General features: G+C 38.3%; 1 protein-coding gene across 2 annotated transcripts in view; it reads right to left on the minus strand.

The window, feature by feature from the left end:
* The window catches only part of PKHD1 (PKHD1 ciliary IPT domain containing fibrocystin/polyductin), a 494,443-nt gene that overhangs the window by 246,023 nt on the left and 231,819 nt on the right, over positions 1-16,601 (minus strand). For both annotated transcript variants that reach the window (XM_045498517.1, XM_045498518.1), the window contains exons 47-48: positions 15,697-15,832; positions 12,929-13,175 (exon numbers count right to left, since the gene is read on the minus strand). In XM_045498517.1, coding sequence (XP_045354473.1) covers positions 12,929-13,175; positions 15,697-15,832 — 383 coding nt within the window. The remainder of the gene's footprint in view (positions 1-12,928; positions 13,176-15,696; positions 15,833-16,601) is intronic.

Consider the following 16,601-nt stretch of genomic DNA (forward strand, 5'->3'; position numbering starts at 1 on the left):
GAGGCAAAAACAGTATGTATCTTTGATATATATCTACTGTGAAACTTAGAGATAATATATGTATTCAGTCATCACCACTAAGCCCAGCAATATCTACTCACAGCTCATTTAAAAAAGAACCTCATATGTGCCAGATTTGCCATTCTGTACTATTTATTTTAATGTTTAGCAATGTATCCACGGTATTTGGTCATTTAAAAACACACTCAAAACTTTTCATGGTATAGATCCTTGGCCCAGGAAATGCAGTATTTTATACATACTTCTTGTAAGAATAAATGTGTTTCTTTCATTCATTAATTAATAAAATGAAAGGAATTTAAAAATGCTCAGAAATTTGAGGGAAAAAGAAAACTACTCTTTCCCCAGATTTCCCTATGCAGCATTAACTGAACCTTTAGAAGTTTTGGAGGGGGATTTTCTGTCCTTGGGCTTGGGATATTTAGCATTTTTCATATGTATACGAGGATTCAGACTGGAACTAAAGAACAATCCTAAACTCGTATTTTTAGAATGGACACAAAGGCCATCTATCCTAACTTCCAATCCATTGCAAAAATTCCCTCCAAATTTCTGCCTGTCCCTTCCACTAGTTATGAGACATTCATATCCTCCCATAGAAGATCATTACATTTATGGAGTTTATTTTTATATTTTAATCCTTAGGCAATCTTTAGAAAGCTAACTTTTCTTCCTTGTATTTTCTAGCCATTTGTCCTCAGTCGTCATGACTCTCTATGCCTCCAACTAAAACCATGCATCCCAGAGTCCCAGGAGATGATCCAGCACAATGTGGCCCAACCAATGCATTTTAAAAATAGTCTCGTGAGAAATAAATGTAAAACAAATATGTTAAGAAGAGATAAAGTTGGAACCAAGAAATACCAAAGAGGTAGAGAGGTTGGCTGCAGCAGGTATAGTGATCAGTATGTAAAGTGGGATTCCTCACAGTCCACAGAATGATTCTGAGTATTTGAGATTCTGCAAGTATCATGGTTTCATGAGTTCAAACCCTGCATCTGGCTTTATGCTGGTAGCATACAGCCTGCCTTGGATTCTCTGTCTCCCTCTCCCTCTGCCACTCCCTCATTCACTCTGTCTCCGTCTCTCTCAAAATAAATAAATAAACTTTTTTAACCAATCAATTGGGGGGTGCCTGGGTGGCTCAGTCGGTTGAGCGTCCGACTTTGGCTTAGGTCATGATCTCACTGCTCTTGAGTTTAAATCCTGTGCTAACAGCTGGGAGCCTGGAGCCTGCTTCAGATTGTGTGTCTCCATCTCTCTGTACCTCCCCTGCTCTCTCTTTCTCAAATTTAAAATTTAAAAAAACATTAAAAATTCTAAAAATTAAAAGGAAAGTCAACAGGGTGGATATTTCCACAAATGTTTCTTAATTTCAGTGATGTGGCCCCAAGAATCTTCCTGATAATTTTGACTAGAATTAATTGTCAACTTTCTAACAGTATCACATTTATAAATCAATATTTAGGGTACAATTTCTCCTGGTTCTATTGTTTGTAACTCCAATTATTGAAGGAGTCATTTTTTAGACCATACTCTCCATTTTCCAAAAGCTCTTATAAACATGACCTCCTCCTCAAATATGGTAAACCCACTACATACTAACATTAATTCAGTTATGTTTGTCTCTGGGACAGTTGTACCTTCCTTCTGATGCCCTTGTCCTTCTAAGCAGCATCCAATAATCTTATGCTAACTGTCTGATCAACCAGAGACCCATCATAGCACATTGTGATACTAAATTATCCTTTCCTCTTCCTTCTTCATGCATTGCCCTGACTCTCCCATGCCATCCCATCCATCTCAACTAAAGCTTACGTGGGATGCAGTTTTACAGGTACTCATGGGCAGCACCATCTTCGTGTAATTCAATCCATGTAGAGAAGGAGGTTATCAAATATACCTTTATTACAACTGGTAGCGGAAATGGTGCATTTCGAAAACAAATTTAAAATGTCAAACACCCATCTCCCCATAGGCAAGATGCCTTGTGTTGACCATCACTGGGGGCCAGAACTCCAAAGTCAAATCAGCTCCTATCCTTCTAGGCCAAATGCCAGAAGTGACAATGGTGGGCTCTTCTGAAAAGCACCAAAAGAACATCAAGACTCGAAGAACACCATGAAGAGAATTTACCAACCATAATGACTACAATTTTCACTTGCCCTAAATAGCCACCAATTTCCCTGTGCCCTAAATAGCCACCAATCTCCCTCTCTTTACTGTTAATGAAGCAAAGGAGCACAAAAGTATTTCTAATTTGGAGGAGCCAAGGGAGTCTGCATGGGCCATTAGCAGCAGAGAGCTTCATTACTAGGGGAAGAAGTCTCTCCCTGAACTTCTCATGGCTTTATGTGCAAGAAATCAGGAGGCAACCAGTCCATTTTAAATGTTAACCCTTACCTCTGCATCAGCAACAGCTCTGGGTATAATCAAAAAGACAAAAGAACTACAAACCATTCCTTTCCTTTTCCGGTTCAAAGGGGTGCCCTAAGTTTTATTCTTTTTTTTTTTTTTTAATAACGAAGCTTGTTTTTAATTAAGGGACATTTTCCTTAAGAAATATAGCACTATCGCTTGATAAAACTTCCCAGCCTAAGTACCAATTTAAAATACTAGTCGCATAAACAGTTTTGTAATTTAGTGCCCATATACTGTGTAGAACTGTTGAATGTATACTGCCCACAAAGGATTTGTTAGGCAATCAACAATACCAATGAGAACAAATATTAACTCCCTGGTTTGTGTTTACCATTAGCTTACTTTTCCTGAGGGTCCATATCTCTGTATTAAGACAAACACTGCATTGAGCTCTAAATGCTCTCAATTCAGAACAATTGTGAAATAAACCCCTTGTAATTACACATCTCCTAAGCCAGACACATCCTAATAACTAGCCTCAAATGGTGCTGCATCTCTTGAATATCCGTGCTTACTGCTGTCACTCTCATCTTTTACTGCACAAAGAGGACCAAATCGAAATTTTGAGCACAGCCAAAATTGAGCACAGCAAAAATTTTTTGTGTGACAAAGCACTGCTTGAGCACCCTTTAAAATACATTGAGCTCTGGGGCGCCTGGGTGGCGCAGTCGGTTAAGCGTCCGACTTCAGCCAGGTCACGATCTCGCGGTCCGTGAGTTCGAGCCCCGCGTCAGGCTCTGGGCTGATGGCTCAGAGCCTGGAGCCTGTTTCTGATTCTGTGTCTCCCTCTCTCTCTGCCCCTCTCCCGTTCATGCTCTGTCTCTCTCTGTCCCAAAAATAAATAAACGTTGAAAAAAAAAATTTTTAAATACATTGAGCTCATAACAAGTCTTTGTCAGAAATCCGTCATCCTACCTCTGAGCTGGCACCATCCAGTGATATTTTATATGTATCAATAATTTTTATATACCCTTATTAAGAAACACCTAAAAATATTTCTCATTCTGAGTAAGACACCTAAAAAGAGGAAGAAAGCCACAACATTAAGTCTTTACCCCAAACTTTTAATAATCCTCGAATTCACAAGGGTGCCTGGGTGGCTGTCAGTTAAGCTTCTGACTTCGGCTCAGGTCATCATCTCCTGGTTTGTGAGTCCGAGTCCCGCGACGAGATCTGTGCTAACAGCTCAGAGACTGGAGCCTGCTTCAGATTATGTGTCTCCTACTCTCTCTACCCCTCCCATGCTCATGCTCTCTCAATAATAAATAAACATTAAAAAATTAAAGAAAAAACAATCCTCGTATTCACATACAAAATAGAACTGGTAAGCAGAGAGGAAGCCATATGATTTAATAATCCTTGTCTTTCTGATGGGTGTACCCCAACATCACTCCATCATGACTTTGTGGGTCTCTATTTCTGTTTGTCTTTTTTCAGAGTTGGCTGAAGCAATAATAATGTATTTTAGAGAAGCCCTGGAATCAACCTAGCATCTCCTCAAAGGTAGTGTCTATAGTTTTTACAGCACACTTAGGACAATAGTTCTCATTATATCTTAATCTATAAAGAGAAGAAATAGATGCCAACTATCCTACCTAAAATAATCCTTCATACATTACTGTATCTCTTCTCTTGATCTGTTGAATTCAGCCAGAATGACTACCTCAGAACATGTGAATATCACCATTGGAGTTATGCCCCCAGGGAGTAAACAACCACTTGTCAGGGATATTGAAAAACAATGTTACTATATATCAGGTAGGGAGTTAGACTAAGAAACTTGTCTTCCTGGGGGGCCTGGTTGTCACAGTCGCTTAAGCAGTTAAGTACCTGATTTTGGCTCAGGTCATGATCTCATGGTTCATGAGTTCTAGCCCCACATCATGGGGCTCTGTGCTGATAGCTCCTAGCCCACTTCTGATTCTCTTTCTCTCTTACTACTCCTCCTTTGCTCACGTGCATATGTGCACACATGCTCTCTCATAAACCAATCAATAAACAAACAAATTTATCTTCCCTTTTCTAAACACACACACATACCAGGGGCTGTGGTGGAACTGACCAATGCTTACTCATGAATTTTGCCAGCCACTCAGCCCAAGGCTGTGTTCAGTGACACATACCTACCATCAGTAGGAATGAATAGGTCATAGGAGAGTATTTTCACCATGAAATTGGGCAAATGCTACAAATCGGGGCTTTTTATTCTAGAGAGCTAGTTGTTAAACATTTACCAGCACACTACTGTGCCCCTTTATTATTCATGAAATTTAATAACCATGTAGTATTGTTGATGATATTTCTCAGTCTGAGGTCTGTTATGAGTTTTAGATCTTTTTCTATTTTATTTCTGTAACCTCTGCTGATAAGAAAGGATAATACTTCTTGGAATTTTCCTGTCTCACTTTTTTTTTCTTTTGAGGACTGAAAAGATACCATTAGCAATGCTATGCCTTTATCCCTAGGAAACAGAGTTAGGCAATTATTAAAGGAAAAGCTAGGCCAAAATTTCCATTTGAACTCTTCTTTACTTTTGCATTCACAGAGGCAGGGGGTGCCTTATACTTTGAACACTGACACATTAACAGCAGTTACGTAGGTAAAAACTGAACGCAAGCACTACAGGAGAGGATATTAAGCAAGATCTAAGAATCAAGGTGATCAACAAGAACTTTAACCTTTTCTTTTCCGGAAGTAGGAAGAAAGAAAAAGAAGGTATTGGGGCACAATGAATCAAAGAATGTCCTCAATGACTCCAAATTCTATGATTAGCTGGAAGGTTTTGCTGGATCAGTAGAACATCACATAACTGTTGGAAAGTATTCCTTATTTTTGAAGAATTGGATTAAGTTACATTTGAGCTTACTTAATTCCCTTGCCAGGCATTTGTTGCTCAGAAACATAAAATCGATAGTATTTTATTCAGTTAGCAGTATATTTATACGTTGTTTTGTAAATTACAGCTGTAAAATAGACATAAAATATGTCTTTTTACAGATGACATTTATTAAGTACTCACTATATGCCAGGCAATGACCTTGTGAGATAAATACCATTATGTCCATTTTATTGATGTGAGAACTGAAGCAAAGAAAGTAATTTCTCCAGAAAAACACTTCTTAGGGAGTGGGGGGCAGTTATGACTTGTACCCACAAATAACTCTTACTTCTCTATTCTTTAGTCTTTTAAAAATAATTTCAAATACATGCTTGTATCCTAACTATTTTATGTACATCTTATAAATTTAGAGGGACTGGTTGGCCAACCTGCAATGTCTTATAAACTCTTTTAATTTGTCCCACACTCAATAGAGTGAATGATTAGAGAGAGACCATGGTTTCATTTATTGATATTTGAATAAGTCCATGACAAATGAAATACCTGTAGAGTGCTCTAGACAACGACGATGACGACGACTACTACTACTACTAAGAGTAATAATAATTCCCAGATTGTAATTGTGAGGGTTGAGTTCCTATTCTCCCCATTACAACAACGCATCTAAAACACCAGGGAAAGAAAACAGTTGCAACTGCAGGCAAACTACTAATTCAGTAGGGGTGGGTGGGGGTAGAGAAAAGAAGGAATCAGCTGTTGAAATGCATCATCTGGCCAACTGAAAGCTTCAGGAAAGCAAAAGCCTAGAAGACATTATAAAAGAACATTCTCAAATATTACATGTTCCTAGGAGTTTAGAAATAAAGACAGGATAGTATTTTAAACTTGGGTCTCCAAAACAAAAGTTGAGTGCCATGAACTCCTCATAAACATGTCCTAACAGAGAAATGGACAGTAAAGACATTAGAGGAAAATTTGGGGAAGTCAATAATTTTTTTGACTTACATTCATTTATTAAATACTAATTTTATTGAGTCACCATGTGTTCAGCATGATACTGGGCACTGTAATTTGAACAAGCAAACAGCTAAGCCCTATCCCTGCCCTGCTTACCATCTACAAGAGATGGACAATTTATAGAGCTATACAGGACCTTTGAGTATCGGGCAGAGCAAATATAGACAGCCAAACACAGCAGGGATACCAAAACCTGTTCAGGAAACTCAGGGAAGCTTACTCAAGAAAATAACCTTCATGCTGAGTTCACGGAAACTGAACCTTATGAACTGAAAGGCACAGAGAAGTTGAGCGTGGCTGAGGCATGGGATGTACGGAAGGGATGGCAAAGCACTGAGCGATGATGCTACAACTATAAACAGGGAGCAAGTCATGAAGGACCTGTAAGACAGTAACACTGTGGGATTGTCTTTGAGAGGCACTGGAAGCTCTTAAAAAGTTCTAAGCAAAGGAATGAATGGATGGCAAGACCAGATCTGCATTTACAAAGTTCAAGGATGAGGTCACAGCAAGACAGCAAGCTAAGAGGCTGTTGTCATCCAATAGGTGAGAGAAATAGAGTGGGAAACTTCGGATGGAGAGAAGTACAAAGACTGAAGAGGGATTTTTTATTTTAAGAGATAAAATGGACAGGACTTGGCAGGTGATGTATGTGGAAAATGAGGTAAAAGATGAGTCAAGGATGACTCCACGTTTCTGGTTTAGATGACTGAAGCATTTGCCTGAACACCCAGGAAGTCTCAGCATCCAGAGAGGAACAATCTATGGATAAAGAACAAAAATTCAGTTCTAACAAGTCAAATTTGAGATGGCTAGTATATACTCTAGTGGAAACATTAAAGCATTTTTGCTCAATAGAAATATAATAGAAGCCATGAACACAAGGCACAAGTATAATCTTAAATTTATAGAAGCCACATTAAAAAAGTAAAATGAGGGCACCTGGGTGGCTCAGTCAGTTGAGCATCTGATTTTGGCTCACTTCATGATTTCACAGTTCGTGAGTTCGAGCCCCACCTCGGGCTTCACGTTATTAGTGTGGAGCCTGCTTGGGATTCTTTCTCTGTCCCTCTTTCTCTGGCCCTTCCCCACTTGTACTCTCTCTCTAAAAATAAATAAATAAACTTAAAAAATATTTTAAAGTAAAATGAAATAGGTGAAATTAATTTTAATTTATTTAACCTACTCTATCCAAAATATTTCAACATAATAAAAATAAACAAGTTATTGAGATCTGTTTTTTTTTCTCTGACATCTTAGAAATATGGATTATAATTTACTCTTACAGTACATCTCAATTGGACTAGCCACATTTTAAGTGCTTCGTAGCTATTTGTGGCTAGTGGCTACAACATTGGACACTGCAGAACCTCAGGGCAATTGGATAAATGGGTCTGGAATTCAGTAGAGCAGTATAGACTAGAGGAAAAAAGTCTGGAAGCATCACTCTAAGTTTAACTGAAATGGTAAAATAACCCAGATCACCTTGGAAAAGTATGACTTGAGAAGAAGGGAAAGTGCCACACAGAATCCTAACAAACATTAACATTTATTTTTTTAAGTAATCTCTATACCAACATGGGACTTGAACTCACAACTCTGGGATCTAGAGTTGCCGGCTCTACCAACTGAGCCAGCCAGGTGCCCCAATGTTAGCATTTAAGAGACAGGGAGGAGAGCTTATATCAAGGAGATGTGGAAGGAGCACACAACAAACTCTTGGTAATATTATCTTTGTTCCATGTAATTATCCCTATTCTGAAGAAAACATCTATCTAAATGTAGGGGAAGCAATACATCCAGGAACAACGTGAGGCACATCATCATGATGGGACCTCTGGAGAAAAACAGTTGCTGACCTATTTTTCTGAAATGAGGTCCTGACTTACACAATGGGGCTAACACCATCCCTGTTTTGTCAGGAAAGATGGGGTTGATAGCATGAGTCTTGAAGTAATAGAAGCTGGGAAAAGAACACTACCCAGAAGATCTGTGGCTCTTATAGAAAGCATGTTTTTACAACTGGTGAGAGAGAGAAGCAGCAGTCATGTGAACGAAGCACATTGTCATTTTAACAAAACATAAACTAGACTCTGCCTTGGAGAGGGTGGGAATTTCTTCTTCCCCTGATTATAAAGTATTATTACCAACTTCAAATATATGCATATATCTCTGTCAACTCAACTGTTATGGTTCAAGTCAGAGGAAACGATAAAAAAGGAAGTGCCACAAACATGAGTACAGATCAGACCTAAATAAGGTAGTGAGAAACAGAAACAGAAATACAAGGTCTCCAATGTCAAACAAAAAACTTACAGTGGAATTGGACCATGGAGGGGGCCTTCCCAGGAAGAAATCACACTCCAGCCACTTAACTGTTAGCAAAGGGGAATGGATGCCTTGTTTATGCAACTCCAAGAGGCCTCACGCCCTGCCCTTGGGCGGGGGGACCTCTTGCAGGGGGAGGGAGGTAAGAGCTGAGAGTGAAGACAGCAGGGTGCTTGTGCCATGTCAGATCTCCATCAACATGCAACCCCAAAAGATCAAGACTGTGGGAGCTTTGTAAATCAACTCTTAGGGTGCTTGCTCCAGGGCAAATAGCACAACAAATTAATCCTTTCTCCATGAAATGCAGCAAAGTTTGTATCCACACTGAATTCAAATTGCTCATTAGCTCTGACATGTTCCTAATGAGGTTATAATGCTCTGGGACAGAGATCAAATCACTAAGTACAAATAGCTAGAGATAGAATCATAGGAAAATAAAGTTAGAAGGACCTTAGAGCAGTGCTCCTAAAACTTTAATAAAAATCACCTAGTGATTCTGATTCAGGATGTGTGTGGTGGGACCTGAGGTGGCCCATGTCTAAGGAGCTCCCAGGTGATGCTGATGCACTTTGACTAGCAAAGCACAAGAGATCATTGAATTCAGTCTCCTTATCCTAGAGATAAGGAAACTAGCTCCAAGAGACTTATAATTGGGAGGGTTCTGAGACTTCCCTGAGACTATTTTGGGGTAGTTGGGCATTTGCCTATAGACCTGTGGTGCACCTGAAAAATTTTAAGTAGAAGTGTAGGGAGTAGGGTAGCCAATCATCCTGGATTCCTCAAGGCCGAGACATGAGATTTTCTATTTTACAACCAGGAGAACTCCAGATAAACCAAGACAAGTCATTCATCCTAGTAAGACTCTTTTGAATCTACTCCTAATACTATATCAGGATTATTACCATTTTTACCTTGTCAGTCCCTGAGTGCTGGGATCATAACCTACTGTTAAGGTAACCACCTAAGCATCCTGTCCTGAATATTTCCAAGAATAAAAGCTTAGCCAAGATTATATCTGCAGAGCCTGTTAACATCACATCACTAAGTACCTTTCTTTTTCAATTTTTAAAGTTTTTTTTTTATTTGAAAAGAGTTGGCACGCGATGTTACATTAGTTTCAGATATATAACATAGTGATTCAACTCTGTACATTATGCCCACCACAAGTGTAGCTACCATCTGCCACCATACAAGGCTATTAAAATACCATTGACTATGTTCCCTGTACTATACCTTTTATTCCCATGACTTATTCATTCCACAACTGGAAGCCTGTATCTCCTACTCCCCTGCTTAGCACCTTTCCAAGAGACAGTCTCCAGTAATTCTCAAAGTAAGGCATAAAAAAGGAATATCAAAAACACAGTCAAATAAATATACAAACACATCATGCTCTTTTTAACTACACAAATCTATTAATTTTCCCATTTGAAAAGAAAGGCATATAAAAAAATACATCACTAACTTTTATAAATCTCATTCATTAAAAACATCTTTGACAGGGGCGCCTGGGTGGCGCAGTCGGTTAAGCGTCCGACTTCAGCCAGGTCACGATCTCGCGGTCCGGGAGTTCGAGCCCCGCGTCGGGCTCTGAGCTGATAGCTCAGAGCCTGGAGCCTGTTTCCGATTCTGTGTCTCCCTCTCTCTCTGCCCCTCCCCTGTTCCTGCTCTGTCTCTCTCTGTCCCAAAAATAAATAAACGTTGAAAAAAAATTTAAAAAAAAAAAAATAAAAAAATAAAAACATCTTTGACAAAATCACTAAACTAACAATTCATTAAAAACATCTTTGGCAAAATCACTAAACTAACAATAATACTCAGGATGCATCCTTGAGAATGAAAACAGGAAGTATGCACTGCACAAACGAAATGATTAGAAATGAAAATATATCTCTCCACATTGCTATTTTGCTCACTAGAATTAGACCCATTAATATCTGATAGACTAATAAACAGTCGAGAAGGCAAAAGCAGAGAATTTTAAGACTATTCAATGTTAGCACTGTACTGCTAGGGTTTCCAAAAGAGAATGTCAGGAAACTAATTCCATATGCAATTAAAATGCAGACTTAGTGCCGTCCTGATGGCATTGACTTACTGTGGAGTTTACCTGTTTAAATAAGATGCCAACATGGTCTGCCTGAATCACTTGACTTAATATTCATGCACTTAGGACACTTAAAACAATGGAAGGAAAGAAGTGTGGCTAAATATATGCAATGCATTTGAAATAGGTAAAAGATAGAACCCTAGACACTCAGCAATCATTACCTGGAAATTAAAGAGGGCAGAAGCAATCCTATTATCCATTATAAACAGCCTAGCTGCTGACTTAATGGTACTTTGACTAGCATAGCCAAGGAGTCCTTGCTCCAATATTAATAGGAAATGTATTGTACGAATCCAATAGTTCATGAAATTAACAAGGAAAATGAACTGGAGTGGAGCAACTTTGCAAATAATAGGAAGGCATCATCAATTGCTTCCCCAGAGCATACTGAACACTTAAGAAGAGCTTGGGGAGAGTACATGTATATAAATGAGAATGGACATTGTGAGAATTTTTTAATAATACTTGTAATTTAAATATCTTTCTTTGACAAAGCAGGAAATAAAATCCAATGGAAAAAAAAAGAGTCTTTTCAGCAAATCATGCTCAGAAAACTGGACAATGACATGCAGAAGAATGACCCTGGACCAGTTTCTTACACCATACACAAAAATAAACTCAAAATGAATGAAAGACCTAAATGTAAGACAGGAAGCAATGAAAATCCTAGAGGAGAAAACAGGAAACAACCTCTTTGATCTTGGCCACAGCAACTTCTCGACATGTCTCCAGAGGCAAAGGAAACAAAAGCAAAAATGAACTATAGGGACCTCATCCAGATAAAAACTTTTGCACTGTGAAGGAAACAATCAGCAAAACTAAAAGGCAACCAACGGGATGGAAGAAGATGGTTGCAAATGACATATCAGATAAAGGGTTAGTATCCAAAATCTATAAAGAACTTATCAAACTCAACACCCAAGAAACAAATAATGCAGTGAAGAAATGGGCAAAAGATATGAATAGACAATTTTCCAAAGAAGACATCCAGATGGCCAACAGACACATGAAAAAAATGCTCAGCATCACTCATCATCAGGGAAATACAAATCAAAACCACAATGAGATACCACCTTACACCTGCCAAAATGGCTAAAATTAACAACTCAGACAATAAGAGATGTTGGTAAGAATGCAGAGAAAGAGGAACATTTTTGCACTATTGGTAGGAATACAAACTGGGGCAGCCATTCTGGAAAATGGTATGGAGGTTCAACAAAAACTTAAAAATAGAACTACCCTATGACCCAGCAATTGCAATACTGGGTATTTATCCAAAGGATACAAAATGCTGATTCAAAGGGATACATGCACCCTAATGTTTACAGCAGCACTATTGACAACAGCCAAAGTATGGAAAGAGCACAAATGTCCATTGACTGATGAATGGATAAAGATGTGGTAGATATATACAATGGGATATTACTCAGCAATCAAAAAGAATGAAATGTTGCCATTTGCAACAAGGTGGATAGAACTAGAGTGTATTATGCTAAGCTAAATAAGTCAAAGAGACAAATATGATTTCACTCATATGTGGAATTTAAGTTACAAAACAGATGAACATAAGGGAAGTGAAGCAAAAATCATATAAAAAACAGAGAGAGAGACAAACCATAAGAGATTCATATACACAGAGAACAAACTGAGGGTTGCTGGCAAGGTGTTGGGTATGGGAAAGGGCTAAAGGAATGAGGGGCATTAAGAAGGACACTTGCTGGGATGAGCACTGGGTGTTATATGTAAGTGATGAATCACTAAAATTCTATTCCTAAAGTCTTTATTATACTACATGTTAACTAACTTGGATTTAAATTAAAAAATATAAATTTTTTAAAAAATAAAAAAATAAAATAAAATACCACTAGAAAGTTAAAAAATTACTTTTCAAATTCTCTGTTGGTTCCAAGTCTTTTTAAGAAGACGCCATTAGCTCAAAATGTCAATAAGAGGTCATGGGCTAAGTGATCTGGTCCACTAATAGTGAAAGTTAGCTCTCATTTGAATAAGCCTCAAACTACCATAAACTTATGATTTGACAGCTGTCAAGCGTATTCTCATATCATTTTTATCTAACTAAATACTTTTAATAGGATATAGAAAACAATATCCCTTCAATAAACAGCCCCAACCCCAACAGTCTGAATGATATGCTCACTGGCAAGCTGATCAGTATGGTTAATTCAACTTACAAACCAATAGACATACGATGAAAGTGAACATCTTCCCCACAGACACTGCCATGAACAATCTGACTGAAGCTTGCGTTGACCAAACAAGAAGCTGGAAGGGTTTCCATAGAAGCAAGAATATGACTTCTATTTCTCCCAGACAGAGACCCATCCACGTCTTCCAAAATTGCTGAATAAGGAAATGGAAATGCTACTAAATTTGGAGAGTTTATAAATTTCAACTGGTCGGTCTTCACAGGAAATCCACCTATAAATCGGAAGACAGAAAGGCTGTTACACGCGGCACAAAAGACTGTTGTAAGAAATGGCAGCTGAATTCACTAGGATGTTTTAGCACTTTAAACTGCATATTTATAGAGTTATGATTCACTTATTTATTCAAGAAAAATTCACTGAGTGTTTACCATATTCCAGGCTTTGTGGTATGTGCTAGAGACACAGACGGGAACAAGATCAGTATTGGCAATGCCTTCACGTAGCCTGTATCCTGGGGCAGTGATTCTCAACCAGGATTTGCCCTCCAGGGGACACTTGGCACCATTAATAATCATTTTTGGCTGTCACAGGTGGGTAGATGGCAGTGCTACTGGCATGTGGTGGGTAGAGAGGCAAGGACGCTGCTAAATATCCTCACTGCACAGGACAGTCCCTACAACAAAAAATTATCCCACCTAAAATACCAATAGTGCCAAGGATGAGAAACTGGTACAGTGGGAAATAGAGATGCAGATGACTAATTTACTAGTTACTGACTGTAAAGGTGCTGTGGTTCAGTCTTTAATCTTTCTCCTCTAGTTCTTCTAGGGAGTCTACCCCTATCTCTTATGAACCTCATATTTTAAACATACCCTCAACATTCAATCAATCATGTGGGTAAATATTAATAGTAGCACCTTTTTAAGTATTAGTGGCAGGGCGACACTTGTTGCAGTGTTTTCCTCACCCTGCCTCCATGTGATTCTTCAGTAGTGCTGCTGATCCAGCTGACTGGCTTTCTAATTCCCATACCCTTTCATTAAAATGTAAAAACTCAGCACACGAGTCTCAGTACATATGCTACTATATTTTTGTGTTACGTACATCATAAATACACAAAAAGGAAAAGAAAAAAGAAAAAGATACAAATAATTAGTGGCCCAGATGTTTTCAGTCTGCATCCCAGTAGAATCCATGCAGTGAGTTAAGTCATGCATTCAAGACTCAATGATTCTGGGGTGCCTGGGTGGCTGAGTCAGTTAAACGTCTGATTCTTGATTTTAGCTCAGGTCATGATCTCATGGTTCATGAGATAGAGTCCCACATTGGGCTCTGGGCTGACAGTTCACAGACTGCTTGGGATTCTCTGTCTCCCTCTCTGTCTGCCTCTCCCCTACTTGTTTTCTCTCAACAGTAAATAAACATTAAAAAAAAAAAGACTCCATGATTCTACCTCTTGCAATTTCTATAGTTCATCCAATACCACAACCACCCACAGGTCTACAATTCAGTCCTATTGGAGTTTAAATTTTTATATATGCTGTTCCTAATTTCTAGAAAGTTTTCTCTGCCTATCTCTCCCTTGTAAATTGTATTCATCTTTCAAAACTCTGCTCAAGAGCAACGTTATGATATCTTGCCTGATCCCTTTCTTGCTCCCTTCACTGACCTTGTTTAGTCCTCTAGGACTGTACTCATCACACTTAACTACAGTGACCTGCTTAACATTTATTTTTGTACCTAGATCAAGAGCTCCTGGAAGAGAAGAATTATGTATTTTTCATCTTCATACACCCCAGTTCCTCAGACAGAACTGGAATGGACAGTTTTTAAGCAAATGAAAGAGATGGCTTAGCCCAGATCATCCAGTGAGCAGACATTCGAGGTCATAAGGAGTAGTGTGTTTTTCTTTAGTGTCCTGTGAATGATATGAAACAGTAAAGCTATTAAAGAACTGAGGGATTTTAATTTGAAGTGAATGCCATAAGGCATTTTTTATTCCTATTATTATTTCTATAATCTTAAACTCAGATGCCACCCAAATAAAAACAGTCTTTGACTCTGCCTATACAGAAAAAAAAAACTAAAGTGGAGACTTGCTGATTATTCATTTAATTAAAAAAACAAACAATTATCTAAATTGGTGATTCAAACCACAAGAGCATATTTACTTGAATTACTTGGTTTGGCTGTTTACAATGATCAAATCAACTAGATTGCTCTTGACTTCTTTTCACCTTGGCCCATGAGTCCTCCAAGGTATTTCTCACTACCTCAGAGATGTGGTTTTCAAGTAAACGAGAATTCCTATGGTTCTCTTTAGGTATACACCAAGCCTTGGGCTGTTGAAAACATAAAGTACTCCATTCTGGCTCTTTGGGGAAAGACTGCATGTGTGTTAGTTTATGTTCATATATCTATCCACCCAACTCCATTTATTCAATCAATGAACTGACTTTGAGGCACCAAGCTTCTGGGTATGAATGACAAACCTCTGAGCATGAGGTCATGGTCCCTGCCTTTATGAAGCTCTGAGTCCAACAGAGACAGGGCACCGTAATGACGAAGTACAACAGATGTCATCATAGGGAAAGAATGGAGAGCTAGAAGAGTCATAGTGGGAGTACCTGATCACCACTGAGATTTCCTTTAGGAGATCAGAGAAGCAGTTTCTACTGATGCAATCTTATAATTGAAAGAAATGATGAGTCACAAAGGTTTTGCCACTATTTATCATATTACTTGAACGTTGGCCTTCTTTACTGTCTGTCTTATGTCTTAAAACAACTTACCTTGTCCTTGGGCACAGCCAGAACAGGTCCTGATGGACACACAGTCAGTGAGATCAAAATTAACAAAGGTTGTGTTAGATATTATCAGTTCCCATCTCTTGGGAGTTTTGATCCCAGCTGACATACACTGGCTTTCCTGGGATTTAGAAAGAAGAAAAAAAAAGACGGGAAGTAGACACATGAAATACAATTTATAATATGTTAATAAAAACAAGAGAATAAAAAGACAAGCTATAGAGTGGAAAAAAAATATTTGCAAATCATGATATGACAAAGGATCACAGTAGAACGCACTATCCACATATTACAATGATTAAAGAAAATAAAGTGATGATACCAAGTGCTGATAACTTCCACATGGCCATAAAAACTATGGAATATGGGTTTGCATTTTCTTATCAAGTTAAACACACTCTTATCATATGACCTAGCAATTCAATCCCTAGGTATTTATTTACTTTTAAGAAATGAAAATTTACATTCACACAAAAACCTTACAAAAATGATTATAATAGTTCCACTTGTAATCACCAAATCTGGGAACAACTCAAATTTCCTTATACAAATGAATGGATAAACACATTGTGGTACATCCATATAGTGGAATACTACCCGGCAATAATAAGGAATAAAATCCTGCTTCTTGCAACAAGTTAGGTAAATCCTGAAGGCATTTGGGAGTGAAAGAAGCCAGTCTCAAAGGTCACATACTATCTGATTCCATTTCAAAAGACAAAACGATAGATAGTGACAGACAATAGATTAGAGATCCCCAGGGGTTAGACTTGAGAGCAAGATGTCACCACAAAGATGAAGCCTGAGACAGTTAGTTGGGTTGAACCAACTGTTCTGTATCTGGATTATGGTGGTGGTGGTAGTGTTTACCCAAATGTATACGGATGTTT

The sequence above is a fragment of the Leopardus geoffroyi genome, chromosome B2 (assembly GCF_018350155.1).
Source record: "Leopardus geoffroyi isolate Oge1 chromosome B2, O.geoffroyi_Oge1_pat1.0, whole genome shotgun sequence".
Taxonomy (NCBI): Eukaryota; Metazoa; Chordata; class Mammalia; order Carnivora; family Felidae; genus Leopardus; species Leopardus geoffroyi.